Source organism: Buteo buteo, chromosome 1 (genome assembly GCF_964188355.1).
Source record: "Buteo buteo chromosome 1, bButBut1.hap1.1, whole genome shotgun sequence".
Classification (NCBI taxonomy): domain Eukaryota; kingdom Metazoa; phylum Chordata; class Aves; order Accipitriformes; family Accipitridae; genus Buteo; species Buteo buteo.
The window spans coordinates 79203286-79228177 of NC_134171.1; the positions used below are offsets into that span (position 1 = coordinate 79203286).

At 37.6% G+C, this 24892-nt stretch overlaps 1 protein-coding gene across 4 annotated transcripts in view; it reads left to right on the forward strand.

Annotated features, from left to right (window-relative positions):
• The window catches only part of TRPC3 (transient receptor potential cation channel subfamily C member 3), a 46263-nt gene that overhangs the window by 12176 nt on the left and 9195 nt on the right, over positions 1-24892 (forward strand). For all 4 annotated transcript variants that reach the window (XM_075037049.1, XM_075037039.1, XM_075037064.1 and 1 more), the window contains exons 3-8: positions 9189-9374; positions 16467-16631; positions 18831-19047; positions 20721-20954; positions 22318-22582; positions 24647-24842. In XM_075037049.1, the coding sequence (XP_074893150.1) occupies positions 9189-9374; positions 16467-16631; positions 18831-19047; positions 20721-20954; positions 22318-22582; positions 24647-24842 (1263 nt within the window). The remainder of the gene's footprint in view (positions 1-9188; positions 9375-16466; positions 16632-18830; positions 19048-20720; positions 20955-22317; positions 22583-24646; positions 24843-24892) is intronic.

Sequence of the window (24892 nt, forward strand, 5' to 3'; positions counted from 1 at the left end):
AATCCAAAATACAGTCTGTGCCACCAAAAGCTAAATTAAGGCAAGCTGTGTCATGTTTATGTAAGGAGAGAATGTAGATGATTAGAACTGAATAGAAAAATTTCAGTAAAAATAGAAATTCATGGGAAGCTCCCATATCATAGGTACTAATACCATGAATACAAATTTCATCAGAAAAAAAAATAGCTTGAAATTTTGGAGGAGAATAAACAATTTTTTTTCATTGGACTTCTCATTTCAAACCAGAATTTAAAACAATTACTTTATGAAATGGTAAATTGTCACAGAATAAAATATTCTGGCTTTCAATTTTTTCCCCCTTTTTTTTTTTAATGTTTCCCTTTTTCTCACCTGTTTAGGCTCTATTCATTGATATTTTGGGATGCCTAAGAACCCAAGAAATGCACTATTTTCACAGATTTCAGTATTTTTGGATAGAGCTTATATGGCTTCTAACCTTGCCAGGTGTATAAGATCATTCAGTTTTGGCACCTACAGTAGAAATTGTTCCTGGCTCCTTGCTAGAATGGAAATTCCAGGTTCTCATCAACATCAGAATGTTCCAGTGAAATAATTATTCTCCTCATTGACCTCACATCTATCTCTTTTCCTTCTGATTCTTATGTGTTTCAGGGCATTCTTTCTGTTTTTACCAAGCCTGGTACAAGAGTTGCTTGTTTTCCTCTGGCATCGATGGTTGGCTGCCCTTCCTGGGAAGAAGGGGTAGTGGAAGAGGGAGGGAGGGAAGAGGAAAATGAGGAGGCAAGGAATTTTTTTAGCATCCTGGATATTAAATCAAGTCCAGGAAGGGCTTTAATTGTACGGCTGACAAAAAGACTGTATTCCACTGGGGCTGTGGGCAGGTATGATGGGGCTGCTCATGGCACGGATGTAATACAAGATGCTCCACTGAGAGCTGTAGAGGTAGATCAAGGAGAAAGCAAGCAGCACTTCTGTGTCTAACAGAAGCCTATTGTGAGAGCTTGCCACGTTTGATGTAAGTCCAATGTGTAATTGTCTGTTCAGTGCTTTCTTTTCTATAGGTATGTCATCTGAACATGTTTTGCTAATAACTGTGTCCTTTGTCATGTCCCAGAGGAGAAGGCTTCTAGTCCGACATTCGCGCTCCCTGTGAGGCAGAATGACTGATAGACTTCTGGTGCACTCTCCTTTAGGATCATCACTGGAAATGCTTAAGTATTGCAATCAGATTCAATCTACAGCACAACACTGAGCAGAATTGTTTCAGGGTAGAGAAAAATGGACAAAACAGTTCATCTCCCACAAAAAAATGGACAAATGTGTTTAAAGGGACTTTTGATGATATTCATGATTTATTCTTAGTATCTGAGCTACATGAAAGCCCATAGCATTTTCTGTGCACGCTCACAGCAATGCGCTTACTGGATGTAAAGCACTCGTACAGAAAATACTTTTCTAGGTGGTTTTCCCACAGAGAGAGAGAATATAGGGTGAACCTGTTTAAAAACACCTGAGGGCAAAGCTTCCTAGTAAATGCTTGCTAAATAGAACCTTACATCTTTTGCATATGCAAAGTCCAGTCTGCCTCTATCACTTATGATTTACACTAACAAATTCTGATGTTTTGTGCAAACCTGAGTTTGCACAAGTGTATTAGAAATGTGGGAAGGTGGCTTAGGACATTCATTCATGAAAGTCAGTTCCCCGTGAGTATTAAAAAAACTTATTAATTACACTGATTTTTAATTTTTTAATTTCCCCTTCAGAAGTAAGGAGAAAGGATTCAAAGAAACCAGTGAACGCTCATTTTTCCTGGAAGATAAAAGACATGTAGCCAAAAATAAGTACTGAAAATGAGTAAAAATAGATGGGGAAACTGGAGCCCTCAAGACCATTTCACTCTACTTTCATTTTCAAGCTTCCTTACTTCCTGCTTCTTTGTGAAATCCTTCTTCCAAGCTCCTGTTGCTCCTTTTGCTCTTCTTCATCTGTTTTATTGTAGTTTCTTCCTGGCACTGTTACTTTGCATCCACTTGTCGTCTTCTCTTCTTCCCCTATTTTGTTCTATTCAGTTCCCTCCTTGGATTTCGTTTTTAATTGTCTCACTTCTAAGTGCTCACCTAATTTTTTTTTTTTCTCTCTATCTTCCTCCCTTTAGGTTCTCTATTGCATTTTCTAATCCTGGTAAAGCATGGCTGACTTGTTTGAACATGCTGGTCACTCGTCTTTTAGGTCTGGAAACCAGCTAAGGGAACAGCAGAGGTTATCAGTGCCTGGCTGTCAGAGCAGCAAGACATCATTTTAGTGGCCATTATAGCAGCACATCATCCCTGTGGCCAGGGTAGGAACTACAGTATTTCTCTGACCTTCCTGGGTGATCTAGTCCCCATTCCAGGACCTGACAGCAGAATCTCAGATGATGTCAGAAACTTCGGTTTGTTTTATCTGAGTCGACTGCTACCAAATTGTAAAAAATTCCTTCACTCTTCCATACCTACTGCTATCACACCAAATTTCGGTCTCTTAAAGCAGCTGATTAGTTTCTGTCCTGTCAGGTTGTTAGGGGTGTTTTAAATGTAGTAGAGATAATTAGAAAGAAAGCAGCATTGTTGATGAAGTTCTGTGTCTAAGACGCAAAACCAGAATTCTGCTTCACTCTGGGCTTCTTCACCAATTTTGTTATTTATAAGGGCTTTTATAACCAATGTGCCTGATCAGAACGTATTTTCAAAGCGTATCAAATCTGCTGGTTCAATTCTTTCTGTTGATGAAAAGGACAAAACCTGTTAAATTAGAAAAAGTTATGGAGTGGTGTTCTACTGGCATCTGTCTTTATGAGTGGTTAGAGATCTCTGAGGTATACTGCATTGTACCTGATAGACTGTCTAGGGAAGCTCAGTCTGGAACTGTATCTTGTCTTAATGTAAAAAAGTGTTCATTACCATATTTGGAGAATTATGTTTTCCAATCCCAGTAGAACCACAAAATACTTTGCAATACAAATATTCCCAATTTTTATGGTTTCTTGTTCTTCTATTTTTAGCAGACCCTGGCCACTGTGGCTGCTGTGGGTTACTAAAGTTAATTGATGTTTACCCTCCTCCCTGAGAACTTTAAAACTGTTACTGCACAGTGATGGGAGAATGTCTAGCAGTCAGAACAGCTGATGGAATGATGGAGTACCATAGAAAAAAGCAGGACAAGGTAGCTAAAAAGCCACATGATAGTCTCTGTATACAAGCTTTCAACTAAATATTGTCCTATGTAAGCAAGCTCATTTCTACCAGTGAAAATTGTGCCAGCTGATACCGTGTCAGAATTTGGTCCATCATAGCAAGGATCAAAAAGATCATAGTCCCGCTTTATATAGGATAAATCCCTCTTCCTAGCTTTGCTAAAAGCTCCTACTGAAACCAACGGAAGATGTGGACGTGCATCTAAAAGCGGAATCTGTCACTGTTCCAAGTAAATTTACATAGTGTTATCTCAGCTGAACTAACAAAGAGTGTTCAAGCTTGATCTACGTTTAGGTCCAACTTTTAAAAGGACAGGGCCCAGATCCATAATCATTAGTGTAATTATGTGCTTGATTTGCATATACAGTTCCTGCAGTTATATATGCAAACTGACTATATATGTGATCTCAAAATGGCCATTTAATACGTAATACTCAACATAAATCTCTGATTGCCTATAATATGTGTGAACTAGTTATGCAGTTGTGCAGAGTCACAAAACTGTGGTGCTTACAGGAATGTGGCTCTCATAATAGAAAACAGATACATACGTTTTGTTTGGCTGCATGTGATTGCTCGATACAAATTTTTAAAATCTTAAAAAATTAAAAATCTTATGGGTGGAATCCGCTGAAGATTTCTTATTCGTATGCTTCATTCTTTGCACACAGATTGATATGTTCTTTGCAAATTCTGGATGAACATACAAGGTAGTCTTTAATGTTGTGAGTGAGAAGGGAATATACAGAGTTGGGCAGGCTGAGATCCAACATTAATGTGTGCCAAGGTCCTCCAAAACTGCTTGTGAGACACAGTTCTGCAATTCCAGTCATCATCAATTGTCCATTACATACCAATGTCAGCTACGGTATCTGTGAAATGCAGAATACAGGCTGATATTTTTGATGTTACATAGATGTCTGTGTTACCATTAATTTTTTTGAGAGGTACAATTTAAGATGATATAGCTAGTAAAACTGGTTGAGTTAGGTTGTGAATGAATTGAAGAACCACTTTGTTGATCAAGGAAGCAGAGTTCCTGTATTCTGACAAAAATAGGCAAAGAACCCCACTGTATAAGTAGGTCTATTGGTGCCTTACTCTGTTCGGTGTACCCCTGAAGAGTAGCTTTATGTTAAAGAATCGGCACCTTGCACAGTATGTCGCAGGGCTTTTCAAACATGGATGCTTCACCTGGGGAGTTCTGGTAGTCTTGTTTAGGACATGGAAGAGATGAGTGATCTGGTGGCTTCATTTATGTCTTCTCAAGAGTAAGCAGAGGTGTATGTGGATGACTGAGACCACAGATTCTCATTTTTGCTATTCACACAACACCCTGGAGGTAGAAGATTGAGAATTGGGTCCCATGGTTGCAATGTGGGTAGTGTTTGTCTATTTAATTCTGTAAAGCAATCAGATAGACTGAGATTAATTTGGTTTGCTAATACATAAGTAAGTAAAGACCTGGAGAGAGAAATCTGCCAAGTTTTCCTAGCATGAGATACAACACCTGAGTCGGATAACAATGCACATACTGGCTTTCAGTTCTTGTAACAGCATTTGTAAGTAATGTAGCCTGTATTTAATCCTTAAATTTGACAGCATAAAACTTAATCCGTCATATCTTTAATTTTATCTGGCAATAAGCATAAATTCTATAAGCAAGTGGTCTATCCACCTATCAAGAAACACGTAGCACTGTTAATTTTTCAGTAAAAATGTAGGTAACTCTTGTGTAGTAGGCAAATAGTCCATGCAAAGCAGTCTGTCCTTCAGGAACCAGCAAGGCTCTTCGCAGAGTGGATGGGTGTAATTTTCGGGATACCAGTTAATACAGTGTGAGCTGTGAGGGCAGGAGCTTTGCACCCTCTGCCAGGATCAGTCAGGAGCTCTCACACGCTTGTGGGGATGAGTCTCCACTCATGAGAGAACACGGAAAGGAAACAATCTGTAGTCCATTGAAATAGCAGTCTTCATGTGATGATACTGTAATCACAATTTGTCCCCCTTTTGCCAAAGGTGATTTTACACCACTTTGACATTTGTAGGCAATGTTTCACAACTGTAACTGCCTGTGAAAACATGTTCTTCTTGCTTAGTTTGTACTAATCAAGAAAAGTGTGTCCATTGATCTTTTGTTGTAACTGTGTGTGTGACTGTAGCAGAAATTTACTTGAATGTTTACATTTTATGAACCTGATGCTAGGCTGTACTTGTGCACTTGCATGTGAGAGAGACTTGGTTATAGCTTAAACACAAGGAAACAGATTTTCCTGTCTTTTATATTGGAAGTTCTTAAGGAGTAGCTTCTTGGTAATGTAACTTTTGATACTACATTTCTGTGTTATTTTGAGGAAAAAGAGAATACTTAAATGGTGAAGAAAATGGAGTGAACCTTTAGCAAGAGTAACTTGTTGTTTCCTAACTATTAGAAGTCCACTATTTCTCCTTCTCTTTCTTCACACTTAGCAAAGGAATGAGAAAAGACATTGTAAATGAAGCCACTACCCTTAACTGGACAGCCCGTATTCATGTTTGCAGGGAAAAAATTTGGGTTGTGATATGTTACAAAGCACTTCAGATGGTTTTGTATTACTCAACTGTATTAAACCTTAATGAGATTTCACCTTTGAGCGTAGGATAAATAGAAATAATACTAAAACAAAGACTTTCTTGTAAAGTTATAAGTGCCTGCAAATTCAAGTGAGAAAGAATGTAGTTCTCTTTTAATTACATAGTACTACTACTGAAGTTAGTGTATCCTCCTGTGTGCTGCAAATAGCAGATTTACAGCTACTTTACAGTGTTAAAGAAAAATCAATTACCAGTCTTATTCCTGTTGAATTAATACTACATGAAATTAATATCATGGTTTTTGCTCAGCTATCTCAGTAGATGACTTTCTTTAGCTGTAGTGGAATGTGTAAGCAACTTGCTTGAAATTCTGTTGTGAAAACAATATAAACAGTGTTAAGAACATAGGCCTTCAGTAAACTGAAGGCACGGTATTGTTTTTGGCTTTACTAGAGTTGTCTTTAGTCTCTACTTTGTCTCATCTTCTTTTTGTATTGTCTTACCTGTTTGTGCTTTGCTTAATATCCTTTACAAGCCTGACTTCTAGCAGTTTATACTTATAGTTCATGGCCTCTATGATGAAACTTTCCTTCCTGACTAGACTGTCAAGAAAGACTGTTCCCTTTTGTCTTCTTGAAGACTGCTGTTCTAGCCACCGTTCTGGAGTCCTCCTCTGCAAGGTTTTTATTTTTGTAGGATCTGATGTCTAATCACCTTCACATCTTTTACTTAAAAGCTTTCTCTGCATTTGGACCTCCATGCTTATAAGTACGTTTCACTCCCTTGACTAGCTTTCTTACAAGACTTTGCCTTTTTAAAAGTCCTGCATCTTAGTCATACATATGCTTGCTTATCCTTTCACTGAATTTAATCACGCATCCCAGTATTATATTTATAATTGGCTATTCTGTACTGTTCTCCTTGGTTGGTTACCAAAACCAAATCTAAAATAACCTTACATCCTGCTGGTTCACTGACAACTGAATTAGTTTGCCATCAGTGACCGAAGGAAATAACTGGGTCCTGTTTAGGTCTATGATTAGGACTGGTTGTTTCCAAGTCTGCATCTGGGATACTAGTCTTCCATAATAACACAATTCCTAGTAGTATTTGTTTGTCTCCAGTAATGTTTCATTTTGATTCGTATGTGAATCTGACCTATGGGATTGATAGCTGATTCTTGCTGTTATCCTGTGCAGCCTCTTTTCCCATCTTTTCCCAAAACAATTTGCAATTACTGGGAGCACGTTAGTTTCTCTATCCCATTTTATAGATGCTAAGTTGAAAATGTAACAAAACTAGCAATACAAGGAGGTAAAAGTTACTTAGGCAAGGGGGAAAAAGTGAGGGTTTCAGGAAAAAATTGAGATTAAATGAGAAAATTCTGAGGGCAGAAGCAGTAAGGAAATATTTTTGAGAAGGCAGGAACCACAAAGGAAAAATCTGTACCCGTCAAAAGTGATTTTAAAAAAGGTAGTGCCTGAAAATGAACAGTAAACACCCGAAAATGGAGAAGACAAAGGACTCAGACTAGTCTTTTGGTGGCCTAGTGGGGGGAAAAAATGAAGAAAAGCTGTGGAGTAATTGAAAAAGAAGACTATGCTATTTTCAGTTAGGCACTGAAATGATGCAACAGGGTAGAACTGGCAGGTTCAATCAAGTTTTCTCCTCCAACTGTAGCCTCATGCAAGGAAATCAGAGGCTGTATCTCGGATAAAGAAGTCCTAGAAATCTAGCTGAGAGGACATGGACACATAAATGAAGACCAAGGTTTCTACTGAAGTAGATATCAGATAAGAACTTAAAGGTAATGTCACAGAAGTGGTGGAAGACGTGTACAAGCGTAAACAAAAGCGCAAACAAAGATTCACATGTGCATACTTAAGATAACAGAGTTATCTTAAAATTTTGAAATGTAGCCACAGATGTTTTGTCAGAAGAGAGAGATTATTAGATAGATGGAAATCTTTCCAATGTCAACATATACGAGCAACTGAGAAGTTTAAAGGTAGCACCTCAAAGATTGACATAAACTTGCTTGTAAGGAGGCAGCAAAAAGAGTAAGGATGAAGAGCATGAAGCTTGTGAGCAGCATGCCAGACATAAGGTATGAACATAGAGAAAAGCAGTACCACTGCACCTTAGATGCAGTAGCTTAATAGCTGCACAGAAAGGATCACAGCACATGGGCAAAACTCAGGACATGGTCCCAAAGTGTTGAAGGAAGCCGAGGAAAGGCAGAAAGAGTAAGGACCAGCAAAATGTAGTTATTTTTTCAGCATGACACAGTAAGACTTCGAAGCTATAGTCAACAAGCTGCAAGTTGGAAACAGCCAATGATACTGTGCAAAAATGGAAGTAGTGAGGAAGAAAAAGAAGTGCTTTACTAAAAGCACTCTTAAAGGAGGAGGGGCAATGTTTTTAATAACAGAAAACAATTGTTGGCTTTATATACTTTCAGAAGGTGATGCAAGCAGAGCTGTTGACTCCAGCAGTAATGGAAGGGAAAGCTGATGGAGTGAGAATAAACAAGATGGAGATTAAACTAATAGGTGATTTTTGGAAAAGGAATGTTTTGTGACAGGTACAGGGAAGTGAAGGAGAGAGGGAGAGGAGGGGATAGGTCAATAGAGCTCTTAAATAAAAGGATTGAGGTTTTAAGAAATGTCTGTAGTTCAGCTGTGTTGTCAGTGGAAAGGTTGTCTCTTGGAGGATGACTCAGGAGCCTAGTATCTTTGAACTGTCCTTTGAAGAAGCTGGTTACCATGTTGCCTATACAAGAAATTTGGGGTATTTGCGCAAAAGACTGGTGTCCAAGTTCATGCCACAGTTATTCTATGCAGTTGCTTTGTAACCCACTGCACACGTTGCGGCTGAAGCAGTTCCAAGGATAACTGGCAAGCAAAGTGGGGAAGTGAATATGGTATACATCAGAGTAAAGAGTAAGCAGCCATTTTAGCAGTGTAGAAAGAGCAGAAATACATTCATAGCCTGGGAGGCAACCCTGTAAGAATTATTCCATTAATTGTCTGCAAAGTTTTTGCAACAGTGAGGTTAGTATTTCAAGAGTTCTGGTCCTGGTTTGTTCATGCAATTCTTATTTGTCCATTCAACTTCCCCTTGCTGCCCATCTAGGTTATATTCATCATGCTATGAGATAATGTTCCCATGCTCTGTTAAACAGCTGTCATAATCTTCTGTTCAAGTGGCTGCCTTGTGTCAGAGAAGAGATGATTCTGCTGTACAAAAATTCCATAATGATCTGCGGCTACTTGGCGTAGTATGTGAAAGACAAACACTATTAATTTTTAACAGCATGTACAGGTTCCTTTTTCCTTGCTATTGACTCTTAAGCATGATCATCACAGGCCGTTTTCTCTAACCCTTCTTTTTCAGAATGACTATCGCAAGCTGTCTATGCAGTGCAAGGATTTTGTGGTTGGTGTTCTTGATCTCTGCCGAGACTCGGAAGAAGTGGAGGCCATTCTGAATGGGGATTTAAACTCTGAGCCAGTTGAAGCACAGAGACACAGAGCGTCACTGAGCCGTGTGAAGCTGGCCATTAAGTATGAAGTCAAAAAGGTAACTTCTCATAGCCAGTGCTTTCAGACAGTGTGATAGGAACACAGTGTCATCTCATTATTCCACAGGTGTTATGAACCGGTGGTCAGATGCATTAATGAGACATAGTGTGTGTAATCAAGATTCTCACAAGGCAGAAGCTGGCAGAAGGGGACTACAGTGAAGGAGTTTAGTTTAATCTACTTTCCACAGCTGAGAATTGGCAGGAGATTTTAATGACAAATCAGCTGTGCTAGCAAGGTTATACACAGTTGGTCAGATCTTCCTCCTGATTAAGCCAAAAGAAGAGATTTCAGTGGAGCCAGATTTTCACTCATTGAAGGTAAGGATGTGTCTTCCTGCCAGTGTGTGTGATAATATCTAATCCAAAGAGAAGGCTGTATTTGTGAAAGTGTTGGTTTCAACCAAGTAAAAGAACTGGTTTGTTCATTATTTCTTTTTATTACTTTTGCTTTCTACCTTAAGTAACTTAATTGGGCAACTAAATTCTGGGAAGTAAGTCTTCCAGCTTTCTACTAGTGTTCCTATCATCACATAGGCTTGCGGTTTTTTTGTTGGTGGTGGGTTTTTGTTTGTTTTTTTTGTTTGTTTCTGGGTTTTTTGGGGTTTTTGTTTTGTTTTGTTTTTTTCAAAAAAAGGTCTTGCTTTTACTACTTTGAAAAAGAGAACATCTAAGTTGTCATTAAGTATATTATTTTTTAATTTATTTAAAAATATGACAGTAAATCAAATGGCTCATCTGCAACTGTGTGGGTTGTAGTGAGAAATTCTACATGATTTACTGTGTGTGTTCCTTTAAAAAATAGTTCAAATTCGGTCCTGAAAACGTATGGAATATATTTGTGGCTAGTTAATCAGTTCATTTCAGTTCTTCCTCTTTGTACCTGTATTTATCAGTGTTTTGTGAAGTGCAGTGTGTTTTCAGTTGATGCCTCTCGAAGTAATTTTTAATGAGCAGTTATTTTGTGAATGAATGTGTTGAAAAATGGAGCTATGTATCACACATCTGACATAATGCATATCCATTTATTGTAGCAGTTTTCAATATATAGCTATGTTGTTCTTTTCAAGATCCCGCTACCCTAGCACAGAAAATAGTTAATACTGTGTCCTACTGTGAGAGGACTCAAGAAATACTGCAATGCCTATGTATTATTTACAGCTACCTATTTACAAGGTTAGCATCATTTCCATTCTTAACAGCCATTATAGTTTCATTATCTCTGCAAGAAGTCTTGTGTCTTTCAGAATAAATAACACTGTATTCTGTGGCCACCTGTTGAGCCCCAATCTGCCATATAAAATTAATTGTAAACAACCTGCCAGAAAACTGGGAAATGTTGGTGTTTATGTCCCCAAAAGATGGTTAACAAAAATTGTAAACGCAGATCCCAAACAGCAAATTGTTGTTTCCAATATAGAATTGGTCTACAGCAGATAAATACATATTAATTAACAAAATTCAAGTTAAATATATACAAGTATTAAATTAGAAAGAATGGAACAGGGAAAGAAAGTACATAAGTATGTTATCATATCTAAATAAAATATGAATTCTTTATGCTGTTGCATATTAATGTGTACCAAACCTTTGCTAAGACTCGTGTGTCAGCTTTCTTGCTGAAGACTCTGGTTTTCTTCCAAGAGGTCGTTGTCACTAATTAAATTCGTTGCTGAGCAAAGGGCCACACAGGTCTGTTAGGAATAACAAAAACCTACATAGTGCAAAAAAAGGCAATTCCATGTAGCACACCTCTTCTCTTGCAGGAGATGAATTATTTGTAGATAAACTCAAAGTTTTGACTCCAATTCATGACAAATACAGTTCAGAACCTACAAGACTAACGATCTTGGTGGAAGGAAATAAATAGATGGTGCAGAGTTGTTACCATATTCTTACATGTGCTGTTCCCTGTAAATGGCTGTTACAGAGGGGATGACAGGGACTGAGGCAGGAGATGTCTCTGCCACGGTGGTCCTTTGGTGCTGGGATCAGCTCCATTACAGCAGTGGCAGATTATAGCGATATTCTGACTGTAGAACAGATTCAGTACTCCACATGGGATGCTTTTAACCCTGTGACTGTAGGAAGACAACAAGGATGTGGCTTATGTTTCTTAGCTTTCAGTATTTATAGCTGCACTTCTGGGTCAGCTACGTTAAGGTCAGTTCACTGTTGCCAGACAGATAGTACAGCCAAACAGAACTGCAGGTCCCTGGAATGGTTAACGAGCTGTATGCCCTTTTCGGAGGGAGGAGAGACAGGAAAAGCTATGACAAGTGAGCAAATGTGCTCAGACGTTCACTGCTAGGGAAATGGAGTTTTTAATTCTATTAGTAATGAAACTCTTGCACTTAATACCCTAGGCACTGCATTAAAGTGTAACCCATTGGCTAAACAGGATGTGAGTTTGAAGTTACAGTTCAGACTGAAACTGCAGCCCCAATAGTGAAGGACTAAGGGAATTAACAAGAAAAACTAGTTAGAACAGGTAGTCTTGCTCTGTATGCTGAATTGCTGCAGCAAGTAGTGCTTTTAGTATTGTATCTTAACTCTGTCTTTAGGTTGCCAACAAAATTTCAGAGAAGTTGGTGACACTGGGCCAAGTTCTGCAGTTCTTGCTGAGATAAAAATCAGAGTGGAGTTTCCAAGTGAAATCAGTAAGAGTTTGAGTAAAATCACAGGATTTAGTTTTCAAACACTGAAGTTTCAAATTGGCAGATAAGAAAGAAGATTCAAAATTCTCTTTGTATGTTGTGTGTTTGTGTATCAGAGTGTGCCAGGATCTGTTTCTGCAATGTCTAAACTCATTCATTAGGATGTTAGGAATAAACAACATTATAATCACTCCCAGTAATACAGAAAAATATTTACATACTGATGAGTTGGTTCATGGTCATGAAACTGAGCGCATCTGAAGTGTTACAGTCAATTATGCCTGGAAGAGCAGCTAAGTTAAAATCAAGATTTTTTTTTTTTAATTATTATTTTTGTTTTAGTGACCAGATACTGTCCCCATGCATCCTTGTTGTTCACTGGGGTTTGGATTGGATCCTAAAATATTAGATAAATATGATAAGAAGATCAACATGTAATGAAAAGTAAGAAACTGCACGAAAAGTAGGATGAGAGAAGAGAAGTGCAGAAGGAACAAGGTTGTAGGATGATGTGTTTGGTAGGTGAAATATGATGTGAACCTACTGTCCTTGGAGGAGATGAAGCTGGCAGGGAGACAGATATACCGGGCTGGGGGAACACAGAAGAGGTTGCAGTTCCTGAAAATAACATAATCATAAATCCAAATATTTCAGCAGAGCCAGAGAGAAGGATGAATTTCAGAGCTTATATGGATGAGGCAAGTGACATGAGTTGCTCTGAGGGCTTCAAAGTGGTGCATATTGTGCAGGTGCCAACAGTTAAATAAGTTGCTAAGATCTTCTCAAGGGCCCTTAGACTTACTGCCAAAGAACTTGCCATAACCATTGGCATCTTATTCACTAAGTCCTCCCTTTTCTGGGGAAATTACAGCACAGGCAGATGTCCTTTTAGAGTTAGATCAAAATGTTGATAGACCAGGAGGAATAACTAGCACATAGATCTGGATGAGATGCAAGAGGGCCTGTGGGCCGATTCATAGCCCTAGGCAAGTTCCCTTAAAGCTCCTTTGCTGTTTCTTCCCATTCCCTCTGGTAATAGGAGGAATGATGTGGGTGTTTCTTCTCTCTCCTCTTCTCTACAGTTTTAAACGTGCTTTTTAAAAATGACTTTGTAATTTGAAATAATTGTTTACTTTCCTGTTTATGGCCACAGTTTATCTTCTGTGGGATTTGTTCCTTGATGTCCTGAGTTGAGAATGAAATTTATCTTAGCAAAAGAAGAGACCAGGGACATATGTCAGAATGCACAAACACACAAAAAACAGTCTATTTTTTTCAAATGGGCCAGGCTGGCAGTTTTTATGGTGCATAAGCTTCAAAGGTGACAGCCTAATAAAAAGAATACAAACATAGTTCAAGGTGACATTAATTTCTTAAAAGACTTTTAAAATCTTTTTATTTACTTCTGTTGGCCATTCCCCTGTAGGTACAAACTGCATTAATATGTGATCTAACTGGTTAATGAATCACACCAAAATACTTGGGGACTTTTATTTTAGAGAAAAATAGATTAAAATATGAAGATTGCTTCCATTTTAAAGTTCATGAAGCAGCTTCGGATTCCTCCTCTTGAGAGTTTTAAGGTTCCCTGTTTTCATTGCCAATGATTTAATCTGATTTTTTTTTAAGAAGTTTACCCTATTGTTCTACTGTATGCACTTTTTAATGAGATTTGGAATATAAATGGAGTTTTGCAGGCAAGAGCTGGCAAAAAACAGTATATATAGTACATTATGATCTCAACAGAGTACAAAGGATAATAAAATGGTTATCCAAGGTTTACAGTATTTTTTTTTAAAGTATAAGCAACTCAGATCAAATCTCACTCTTAATCCAACATGGATTATCAGAGTTATCAGAATTATTTTCAAATCCTTTTTGTGAACCTGCCTAGCATTCTTTACTCTGTTTTACTAGTTATTGTCAACCAGTGTGACAAGTATATTACCAGATTTCTTCAAATTGCTGTGATAACTAGGCTGTTTACCCTTGTGCTTAACTGATGTCCCACATGCTCTTGTGAAGTGGCAGTGTCACAGGACATGGTGTAATAGTAATGGTGATGATGATGAGTATGATGATAACACTTTAGAAATGGACTTAACCAGAAATATAACAGGCAAAGAACATAGGGAGCTGTCGAATTCTTCTTTCTTCCCACCCCTTATGTTTTTTCAGTAGCAGCACCCAACATAAGCTACACACTCCTGGTTACACTACATGATCCTGATGGCGTGGCTGCACAGTCTCCTTTGTCCACATTGCTTCATGCTAAAGAAGTACTATAAATAAAAAAACAGTGCTTTAAAAATAGATCAATACATGCTCACCCTTCAACAAACTCAACCAAAAGTGATTTTGGTAAAATGAAACTTAAAGCATATCTAAACAAATGCAGTTGTTGCTAGCAGCTTGTTTTATCGTTCCATTTGGGAATCACTCCCTTTCTCTGTGAACATACTGAAATCTTACTGAAGCTAGGAAAATAACATTTGCATGTATTTGCTGCAAAGGAGAAAGATGGAAGTTGACTGGGGTTTTTTTTGTTTTTTTTTTTTAATTGGGTACTAGATCCTTAATATACGCCAGTTTAGTATCTTAACATTTAATCTCTGCTTCATTTCAATTTTGGGACACATAAGGAAGAATCTGTGGAAGCTATGGATGGACGGAACTTATACAAAAGGCTCAGAAGAGCAAGTTTGTGTTGTAATAACAGTCTGCGGAGAAGTTGAGCATTAATCCTAAGCCTATTTTTCCACTTGTCTGATTGTCTCTTCATGACTAGATCCCAATAAATTCACTTGATGCCCTATTTCTTTGTCTTGATGTTTGTCTGGCTTCCTCCCCCTTACTTTAAAGCACTTGCTTACAAAAGTCCTTGATGATGTCTTGGCTCTGCTTAGTTAAGGTCAGTTGAAATTTTACCATTGACTTCAGTGGGCATCAGAGTTAGGTCAAAAGAGAGTAAGTATGTTTGAAAACGGTTTTTCACATGTCTCTGTCTGGGTACAAGAAAAGTAAGTACCAAGATTTGGATGTAGGGTTGAACATGCCAAAAATGGCCTGACATTCAGTGAATTGAAATCTGGTGGTAGCTATGTATGCTTAGACTACTGACAATCAGGACATTCTTGTTTAAATGCCTGAATATTATCTTATAAAATTAAGTGCTCGGATTTGAAAGTGTCAGCTTTTGGTCATTTTATCAGAGAGTTCTATAGTTCTTCTGCTATAGAAATAAATTAAGCAAATACTTAATATTGATAAATAATAATGTAAACTAATCAGCAAAGATAAAAGGAACATCTCATAAAAGAATTCATTAAAAATAAAACTATCTTGCTCATAAATGACTGAAATGTTTATATTTTTAGTTGAAGTATACCCATCAGATCTTATTTGAGCTTCTGCAGTGTGTTGTTAAGCTATTAACTCATTAAAACACAAAGAATAGTATAAGACTGTATAGTGATAACAATCTGTACATTCAGGGTCCTTTAAAATCTTAAAACAGTGAAAAAGAAAAAGTTATTTTTGAAAACTGTCGAATTTGAGGATTTAGTATTTTTCAGCTGAGATAGGCACGAACTTAGAGAAAATCCAAAACTGTACAGCAAAATACAATCTATTACAGAGTCCTTAGAGCATCGTCAAAACCATAAGGTCATCTTTTCATCTGGTTCACAAAATGGATTTTACTTGTATTACTGAATGCTAAATTATTTTCCACAAACATAAAAATGTGTTTCTAGTAAGTGGCTTCTGATTATTTTTCAAATCCCAAGTACATCTAAGTCAGGTGGTAGCTAGCACCATTGGTAGTAAGAAAGAAGAAACCCTTTCAGTATTAATCTCTTTATGTTCTGGTATGTGCTTTTGCTTCATTTATTTCTTGCCTCAGTAAGTTTTAGACTGAAAATGTATAGATGGTTAAGCAGGTATTTGGAACCTTTGTCAAAGAACCAGATCAAATGGCAATGATGATTGAGGAGGTCTGTGAAGAGCATGTGCAGGAGGGGGAGAGGCTAATGGTGGATTATGGTCAGACCAGAGCTTTCAGTCTCCACAGAAATTCTGCATGTACCTTGGATCAGCTTGACTTGCTGAGAAATTGTTAGAAGTCAGGACTGAGGTTCAACTCTGACAAGATCCAGTTGGGTATGCAAAGCTGTTCTAAAAATGCATAAAAGGCTTCTATCAGTGATGGCTGTCCACATGTGCAACCTTGTCCCCAAAATACTGCTTTAAATCAGCTCAGCAGTTTCTTCTTTATTTATTAACCTTTATTTTAAAGGAAAGGAGAAAAAACATGGTTCTTAAGGTCTAAATTAACACCAGATATTTAAGGCAATCATGGTCATGTATTTAGTAGTTATGTAACTCTTCTTACAAATTATGATATGTCTTGGTTTTCTTTCTTTTTCTTTACAGTTTGTGGCCCATCCAAACTGTCAGCAACAGCTACTGACTATCTGGTATGAAAATCTCTCAGGATTACGGGAGCAGACCATAGCTATCAAGTGTCTGGTTGTGCTGGTTGTGGCATTGGGCCTTCCGTTTCTAGCCATTGGTTATTGGATTGCACCGTGTAGCAGGGTACTGAATTTTATAAATTACGTGTTTTGTACTATGCTGGGAGCTGTTTTTCAATTTCTGGCATTCGAAATGCAACATTTTACCTCTAATTCTGCTGCTTCCAAATTTTAACTAATTAATTATATTTTTAGTAATCTCTAGTCTTGAGATGCTATTTGTTTTATTTGCATTATAAAGAGGGGACCACAGTGATGAAGCATGAAAATAAATTGTTGTTAAGTGTAAAGAAAGAAAAAACCCTTCTCTGAGAGGTTTTTTTTCTTTTCTTTTTTTAAATTTCCGTAGATCGTGCTCACCTCACAATCTCTGCTATGTAATTGTATTTGTATTAGTAACATGGAGTTTTTTGAAAGTCACCACTCAGATTCTGTATTAGGTCTCCTATGATGGCATCTTAAGATCTGATGCTGTTCCCATATAAACCGTTAGCAGAACATCTGTTGACTTCGCTGATGCAGAACTTAATCTTAAGTAAAATATTTGTTATTCCTGCCCTAGGAGGTCTGTTTACCAGGTGAACCATAGAGCAGAAATTAAATTAAACACAATATTCCAACCATGTGGTAGGGTATATTTGTAAAAGAACGCAACTGTAAACTTTTACCTTTTTAAAATTTTTTTGAAAATATATGGGTGTTTCCAGCTTTCCTGATGATCTCGCAAGGAAAATAACAGCAGTTTCTTTGAAATCTTTACAGTCTGTAGCATGTGAATTGTCTGCAAATGAAGCATATTGATAGATCTTTGGTAAATCAGAAGAAGGAATATTTCTCTGTTACATTAACTTTTTCTTAAATTTTAACTAATTCTGTGCTGAATGTGGTCATTCAATTTTATTTCCTTAACAAGTGTACAGCAAAGAAATGTGAGTTTCACTCATTTATATTTTGCTCTTGTAGTTCACCTCAAAAAGGGTAAGATTTTGCTCATCTCCTGCATATTTCAAGGGAACCCGATGTTTTCTCAGGGTTAAATATTTATTTACTTTAAAGATAAGCCTTTATGAAAATATTATAATAGTTATTATTCTCTGAAATGTCACATTCCATGAATATCTGTAGTAAGGATATTCCTCACTCACAGCTCCATATCATAGAAACGTATCAATATATTTTTAGCTGGTGTCTAATATGGAAAAGTGACATTTGTCCTTGAGCTTTAATTCCCAGTACCAGAAACACCTGACATTTTTCCTAATGCTCATGTCAAATAAAAGTACTGTACATTCAGATCAGCTGTTTGATATTGTAATTTCAAAATGCTTTCTAAAGGTCAGGAACAGGAAGGGAACCTGAGATTGTTTACACAGGTAGTAAATGCCATTTAGTGTGTGCTGGTCTGCTTAGTTCATAGTAGCTGACCCCATTTTCAGGAAGACCATTCCTTGAAATAAGAACGCTACTTCCAGTTCGCTGTCTGCTGAACTTGGTTTTTTTCTTCTCATACAATACTGCTGATAATGCAGCTCTTCACAGGGGATTTTGGAATCTTGCATAATATTGGTGATGTATGTGATAGTTTATCACATTAGAACTGTGTGTTAACATTAATAAAGGTTGGGCATTATGTGCGGAGCAGTATATTGTTCTGTTGTACTGAAGGAGACAGGAGACCTTTGGCCTTAAAAGGTGTGCAGTAACTAAGATGAAGTTTTTCGAGCATCTACCCTGTCACACCTTGTGCAAAGATGGGAACATGTGTTCTGTGGATGGAATACACTAGCCAGAGATGAGAAGATAAGTCTAATTTTTCTTAGAGCTATAGGCATAGACAAACTAATAGTATGCTCTTGTTGGTAGGGAAAGCATTTTGCTACTTGGAGATTTTATTTATTTTCCATGGGCTTGCTTCTGCCTCCCCCATTGTTATCTGTGGGCATTAGACTAAACTCTTTCTGGTCACAGCCATTGTACGTTTGTAATTCCTTGGAGTGTTTCCCCTCAAACACTGCCATCTAGAGTTTATGCAATAGCATGAACACTCACTAACAGGACAACACACTCCATGAGGCTGCCTTTGGGAGACTTTTTTCTGAAATGGTAAAGCATCACAGTTCAGTGCACTTGGAAGAGCATACTTTAAAAATGAGGTTTCAGACTGTCCTGAGCTCTGAATGCCCATTTATGCTTCTGGAATGCCTGATGAAAGAGTTTGTTTCTTTGAGAAAACTGAGTGACTGCTTTTGTTCTGCTTTTGCAGCTTGGAAGAATTCTTCGAAGCCCATTTATGAAATTTGTGGCACATGCAGCATCCTTCATTATTTTCCTAGGCCTGCTGGTGTTCAATGCTTCAGACAGATTTGAAGGTATAACAACGCTACCGAATGTCACTGTTACTGATTACCCTAAGCAGATCTTTAGGGTGAAGACTACCCAGTTCACCTGGACAGAAATGCTGATCATGGTATGGGTACTTGGTAGGTATATTGCCCTTTCATCTTTATGTCAACTGTTTTCTTGCAGATATTAATTTTAAAAGAAAGGAGAGAAGCCCAGGTCCCAAACCTTTGCTCCTTCTGCTGCACAGTTAGGATAAACCCTTAAGGTAGATAACAGTGCATTAGAACTGGTGAGACCATCAGAGCATCTCTGTTCTGCACCCTCTTGCAGCATGGGGTAAAATTTTGTTTGCTGATTTGCCGCACTGTTCGGTAATTCTGGCATTTGTAACAGGAGCACACGTTTGCCAAAGAGAACGCCACAGAAATTATACTTTACTGAAGTGGTTTTCTTGAATAGTATCAGGAAGCCTACTCTTCTTTACGTGCCAGAAGGTCAGGAATTCCTACTACTCGGTGTTAATGTGCTAGCACATATGTGGCATTGCTGCCTAGGTAGCATTTGGGGAAATTACAGTTTCTACTAGTGCCAAGGGTCTAATGAGTCAGTTCTCGTTACTCAGTTTTTTTCACAAAACCTGATCAGCTGTCAGCCTGTTTGAAACTGTAGGGCAGAAAATGCTATCTTCTACCATTTTGCCAGTCGGGTGCTTTTGTGTAGCAAAATGTCTGTTAGCCACATGATAATGTAGCATGCTCAGCTTTTACAGGCTGTGGGAGGGAAAGGAAGTGTTACTGTGGCTGCTGCATGAAGGTGCCTCGCTTTGCCTTTTGAATCATCTGTATCTCCTGGTTTAAGCATGGCTTTATCTGAACCTGTGTTAGGGTAGGGAGATGCATATCCCTTCTATGCTGCCTTTTGGTAGTCCCAGCATATACTTTGGGGAGCAGCCTCTTTATTTGACAGAAGGCGAGGACTGAGATTTCGGTGGTCTCTAGGACTCAGTCACTGTGAGAAATTTCTTGGGCACTCAGAGACAACCAGCCTCAAACCAATCCAGTGTGTGGCTGCTGTGCGTATGGTTGGGATGGCAGCAGTACCCCTCTGAATTAACCCAGCCAGGGAAGCAAGAAAAAAAGTTGTGGGGTTGTGGTTTTGTTGTTTGGGGTTTTTTCCTAAGAAATTTTTTTGAAGAGAAAGTCTTGATTCGCAACAACTACATCTAGGTTATGATGAGGCTGTGATCTGGATTAATTCCACATAAATGAATTTCTGAGGAGAACCTTGAGTAAGAAAACTGAGTTACACATAGCCAAATTCCACTTTTGATGCTGAAAAGCATTTTATTCTGTAAAGTGGAGAACCAGTAGTATAATTGTGCCATTTACATTTGGTCATCTGTGTAGTTGGGTAGTTGTGCTCCTCTGTAAAAATTAATCCTTCTGATTCAGAAGTGTGTTATGAATGTAAGTGGTAAGGAAATGAGAGGAATTCTTTTTCCACATTTAACATTTTTCCTGCTTTAGAAGTACGACATACCATTATGTTGTTAGGCCACAATACTTCCACTGCAAAGCCGTGGAGATGTCTGAGCTTTATTCCTGCATATCAATAAATACCTTGCCATTTGATTAACCCTGTTGAAACCAAGAGAGCCTTACTCAAGGTATATGATGACACTGTGACAGTGCAAATAAGTGTATTTTTGCTCCACTGGTACCGCCTGGTTTCATGAAATGGGAGAATGCAGAGAGTTTAAATTAAAAGAGTTTGGCCAAGATTGCTATGTCTTTTTCATTTCTTGTTGCAGGTATGATGTGGTCAGAATGCAAAGAGCTGTGGCTGGAAGGACCCAGGGAATATATTTTGCAGTTATGGAATGTTTTGGATTTTGGGATGCTGTCCATTTTCATCGCTGCTTTCACAGCAAGGCTTCTGGCATTCTTGCAGGCCACAAAAGCACAACAATATGTGGACAACTACATTGAGGAGAATGATCTCTCTGAGGTCACGCTTCCTCCAGAAATAGAGTATTTTACTTATGGTGAGTTTAACTTTTCTGCAACACAGATCTGAACATAAAAAAACTGGTAGGATGCACTAGCATTTTGAAGCCTTAAGATGAATATTTCCACGTGTTTGTGTTTATAGCATTGTCTTAACCATTTCTGCCTCAATATTTTTGTTTCTATGCTATTTAAACAATAGGTGTTGTGACGCTAATTTGACAAATAAGTTTGCTCATACATTAAAACCAAACAATAGGCATAAGGACAAAGTCAGTTCAAATGTAGCTGTCCATAATTTTGTTGTAACTGTTTATCCTAGAGCTAAATTTCACCCTCTTGATTTTAAACATTTGCAAGGTGTATTTTATTCTTGGCTTAGTGCACAACAGAGAAAATTCTGATGTGGATTTTTTTTGGTTGGTTCAGTTGCTTGATACAGTTATTCATATTCGTAAAGATCTAACAGCATTTTCTGCTGAAGGAAGGATGCTGGCCTAGTAAAGATCTGCTCAAATAGAATAAAAGTACTAAATAGTTACTGTAGCGCAGGAATTGTAATTAAAGGTGTGATGAATCTACATTTGCAATACCGGCAAAGGCTGTATTTGCTGCTGACGGTATATTTTAGCATATGCTTTATGAACTCCAATATATTATAATAGCAGACTTGGTTTTGTTATTTATGTTAATTGCTATATAATCAATCGGAATTTGTACATATGTAAATACACATTTAGAAACACATGGTATTTTGATATGAAACACATCTTAATTTAGTGTTATTTTGCTAAGATGGTGCATTAATTCACATAATAAATAATTTATTAACTTTATATATAAACTCAATTGTTTCTGTGCATATTGTCCGTAAAAACCATGATCCTACTTCCATTGAGGTAAATGGCAAAAATCTTCATTATTTCAATGGGAACTAGGTTATATCCTGAACTTGTAACAATGACAAAAGCTTGGTGTGATTAATAAATGAAATTGTTCATCAACCAACACTGTTAACTTCCCATCAATGAAACAGAAAACATGAATAAATTTCTAGCTTTAGCATAGTGCTTATTAAGATAACTAATAATGCAGTTGTATTAAGAAGAGCAATAAGGAATTATTTATTGTTATATAGTTCAGGTTAAAATACAAACTATAGACAAAAATGTCGTGTTTCTTCAAGTACAGTTTTTCTTCTAGCGAAAGGTAATGTAACTTATATTCATCGTTTGTGACTTAAAGGAAATAGGAATAGAGTAGCAACTACTAGACTCTTCAGATATTTGTCTCAAGTAAATTCAGACATGTTCATGGAAAAATCCTATCAAGAATTAATTTTCAACATTTTGATAAATGAGTAACTCCTTATATTTACCCCTATATTTTTGTGTTTTCCAGCTAGAGATAAATGGCTCCCATCTGATCCTCAGATAATATCTGAAGGCCTTTATGCAATTGCTGTTGTTCTTAGCTTTTCTCGGATTGCGTACATCCTGCCTGCAAATGAGAGTTTTGGGCCCTTGCAGATTTCACTTGGAAGGACTGTTAAGGACATCTTCAAGTTTATGGTCCTTTTTATTATGGTATTTCTTGCATTTATGATTGGAATGTTCATACTGTATTCTTACTACCTTGGAGCTAAACTAAACCCAGCCTTTACAACGTAAGTATGAAGTTACGTTTAAGTAAAAAGCCGGTATGAAACTTTCGGGTTTTCCACTAAGGTAGCAAGTCTGTGAGATATTGCATGCTCTCTCCTAGCATTAAAATAAAACTGAAGACAGTTGAACTCAGTGGAAAATCAGGTATCTCAGAACCTTAGAAAGCAGAATACAAAAGACCAATTCTTTCCTACTTGTATAACGGAAGCTTTCATTGCAGTCTAAAATAAAGTTACCTGTATATTATGTTAATCACACAGACTCATGGACAACCAAATGCAAGAAAAAATTACTGATATCTTCTGAATGACATTTTCCCAAAACAACTGCTAGAATTGTAATCTTTAACTGGGCTCTGTCAGACCTAACTGATAAAACAGAGAGATTTAGCCTAGGTATCAATAACAGGCCTCCAAATAATTTTAATTTGTCAAGAAATGGAGATAGTGATTCTGTAGACGGCATGTTTCTCTCTTAGACTAGTACTAAAACAAACCTATAAACTGCATTGGACTCTTTTGGATCCTGGTTTACAGTCTAGATGATAACTGCTTATTACTGTTAGTCACTTGAGTACAGCAGAATGGTAGTTGCAAGTCTCTCTTCATGCAATGAGATTGCTTGTGATGATCTCAAAGTTTTTTTTGTTTGCTTGGGTTTTTTACTTCCTCAAACAAGGAGATGCTGGAAGTGATAAATATTTAGGATGTTCCAAACCAGAAGTAATTCCACAGGATGGTGAAATTCAGAACTTTTGCTTTTCTTCCATCTTTCTACAGGAGACATGACTTCTGTAAAAACTGCCATGTTTTCATGTAGTTGATTCCATGACTTCTCCTTAATTTGAGCCTGCTTTTTGCCCTTGCTGTTACTCATTGTCTTTTCTTTAGATAAATAATGACATATAATGATACTTTAGTTGCATTATTTGATATCGTGTGTCTTGTCTAGTATGCATACTATTTGAATGCTTATTAATATTCATTTCTTAAACAGTGGTGCTATTTTACTAGACTATACATCCATTTGGATATTATTTGCTTTTAAAAATCATTTATCAGTGTTAAAACACATGATTCAAGACACGTGTACTGGCGTATTTTAGTTACACTTATTAAAATACAGCTGATGGTTCACTTCTTGGCAACACGGAGGAAGAAGTAATTTCCAGTAAACTCTGTAGGGTACAATGGAAGGCACATCAAAATCTTTATTGAATATCAACATCTCTTAGCTTGCATTCGTTAGCCCACCTCTCAGTGAGGCAGGATAGAACTTTGCAGTGAGCTGTGTCCTGACTGCAGGACGGGTCAACCTGTAGCAATGTTTCCTGAGAGGAAAGAGGAATGGCAGGGTGAGGAGGAGAGCTTGGAGAGGATCCACTCTCGAAGGCGCTGAAGGCTTGTAGAGCTGTCTGAGAGCCCTTGGCAGCTCAGTTCCCCAGGAATTGCCCTGACCATGGGATGGAGACAAGAGCATAGAGGCAGTGGGTCCTGGACCCAGAGCCTTAAAGGGTATTTAGGTGCCTTCCTCCTGTTGAAGTGCCTGGCTCCCACTGATTTCAACAAGTCTTGAACAAATCCCATGAAATCTGTTTGCTTTGTCGGTTTTGTTGCTGAACCTGCTGCTACCCACTTCTGAGTGCACCCTTCCTAATGGAAGGTTTAATCAGAAGCTCTTGAAAGGAGTGCAGCAGTTTCCTTCCCATCAGCCCCATTTTTAGCTTTATTAGGACAGGGAAGGTCTGCCCCCTGCGGAGTTAGACTGGAAAATAATGAGATGAGAATATGCTTCATCTCAAACCCTGGAAATAGAATACCTTTCTAATTCCTGAAGTGTTGTTTTGCATGTATTATTACAACTCTATTATCTATGATGGATAGGTGGAGAAATTGAACATAGTGCAAAAAATATTTTCTTGCATGTTTGTTGTTTTGATTAGCGCTCTACAAAGCTGGCTCACAGACAAATTACTTGAGATTGTTTATCATTTACTGTAAACACAACGGATATATTTATTTGTGTAGTTAGTAATAATGCCTTCCTCTTTTTTTTTTTTCCTACAGAGTGGAAGAAAGTTTCAAGACCTTATTTTGGTCAATATTTGGCTTGTCTGAAGTAACCTCTGTTGTCCTCAAATATGATCATAAGTTCATAGAGAACATTGGTTATGTTCTTTATGGCATATATAATGTAACGATGGTGGTAGTTCTGCTCAACATGCTGATTGCTATGATCAACAGTTCATATCAAGAAATTGAGGTGGGCTCTGTTCTCAAGTTGTTCTCTTTTGTTACATTGAAAAAGGGCAG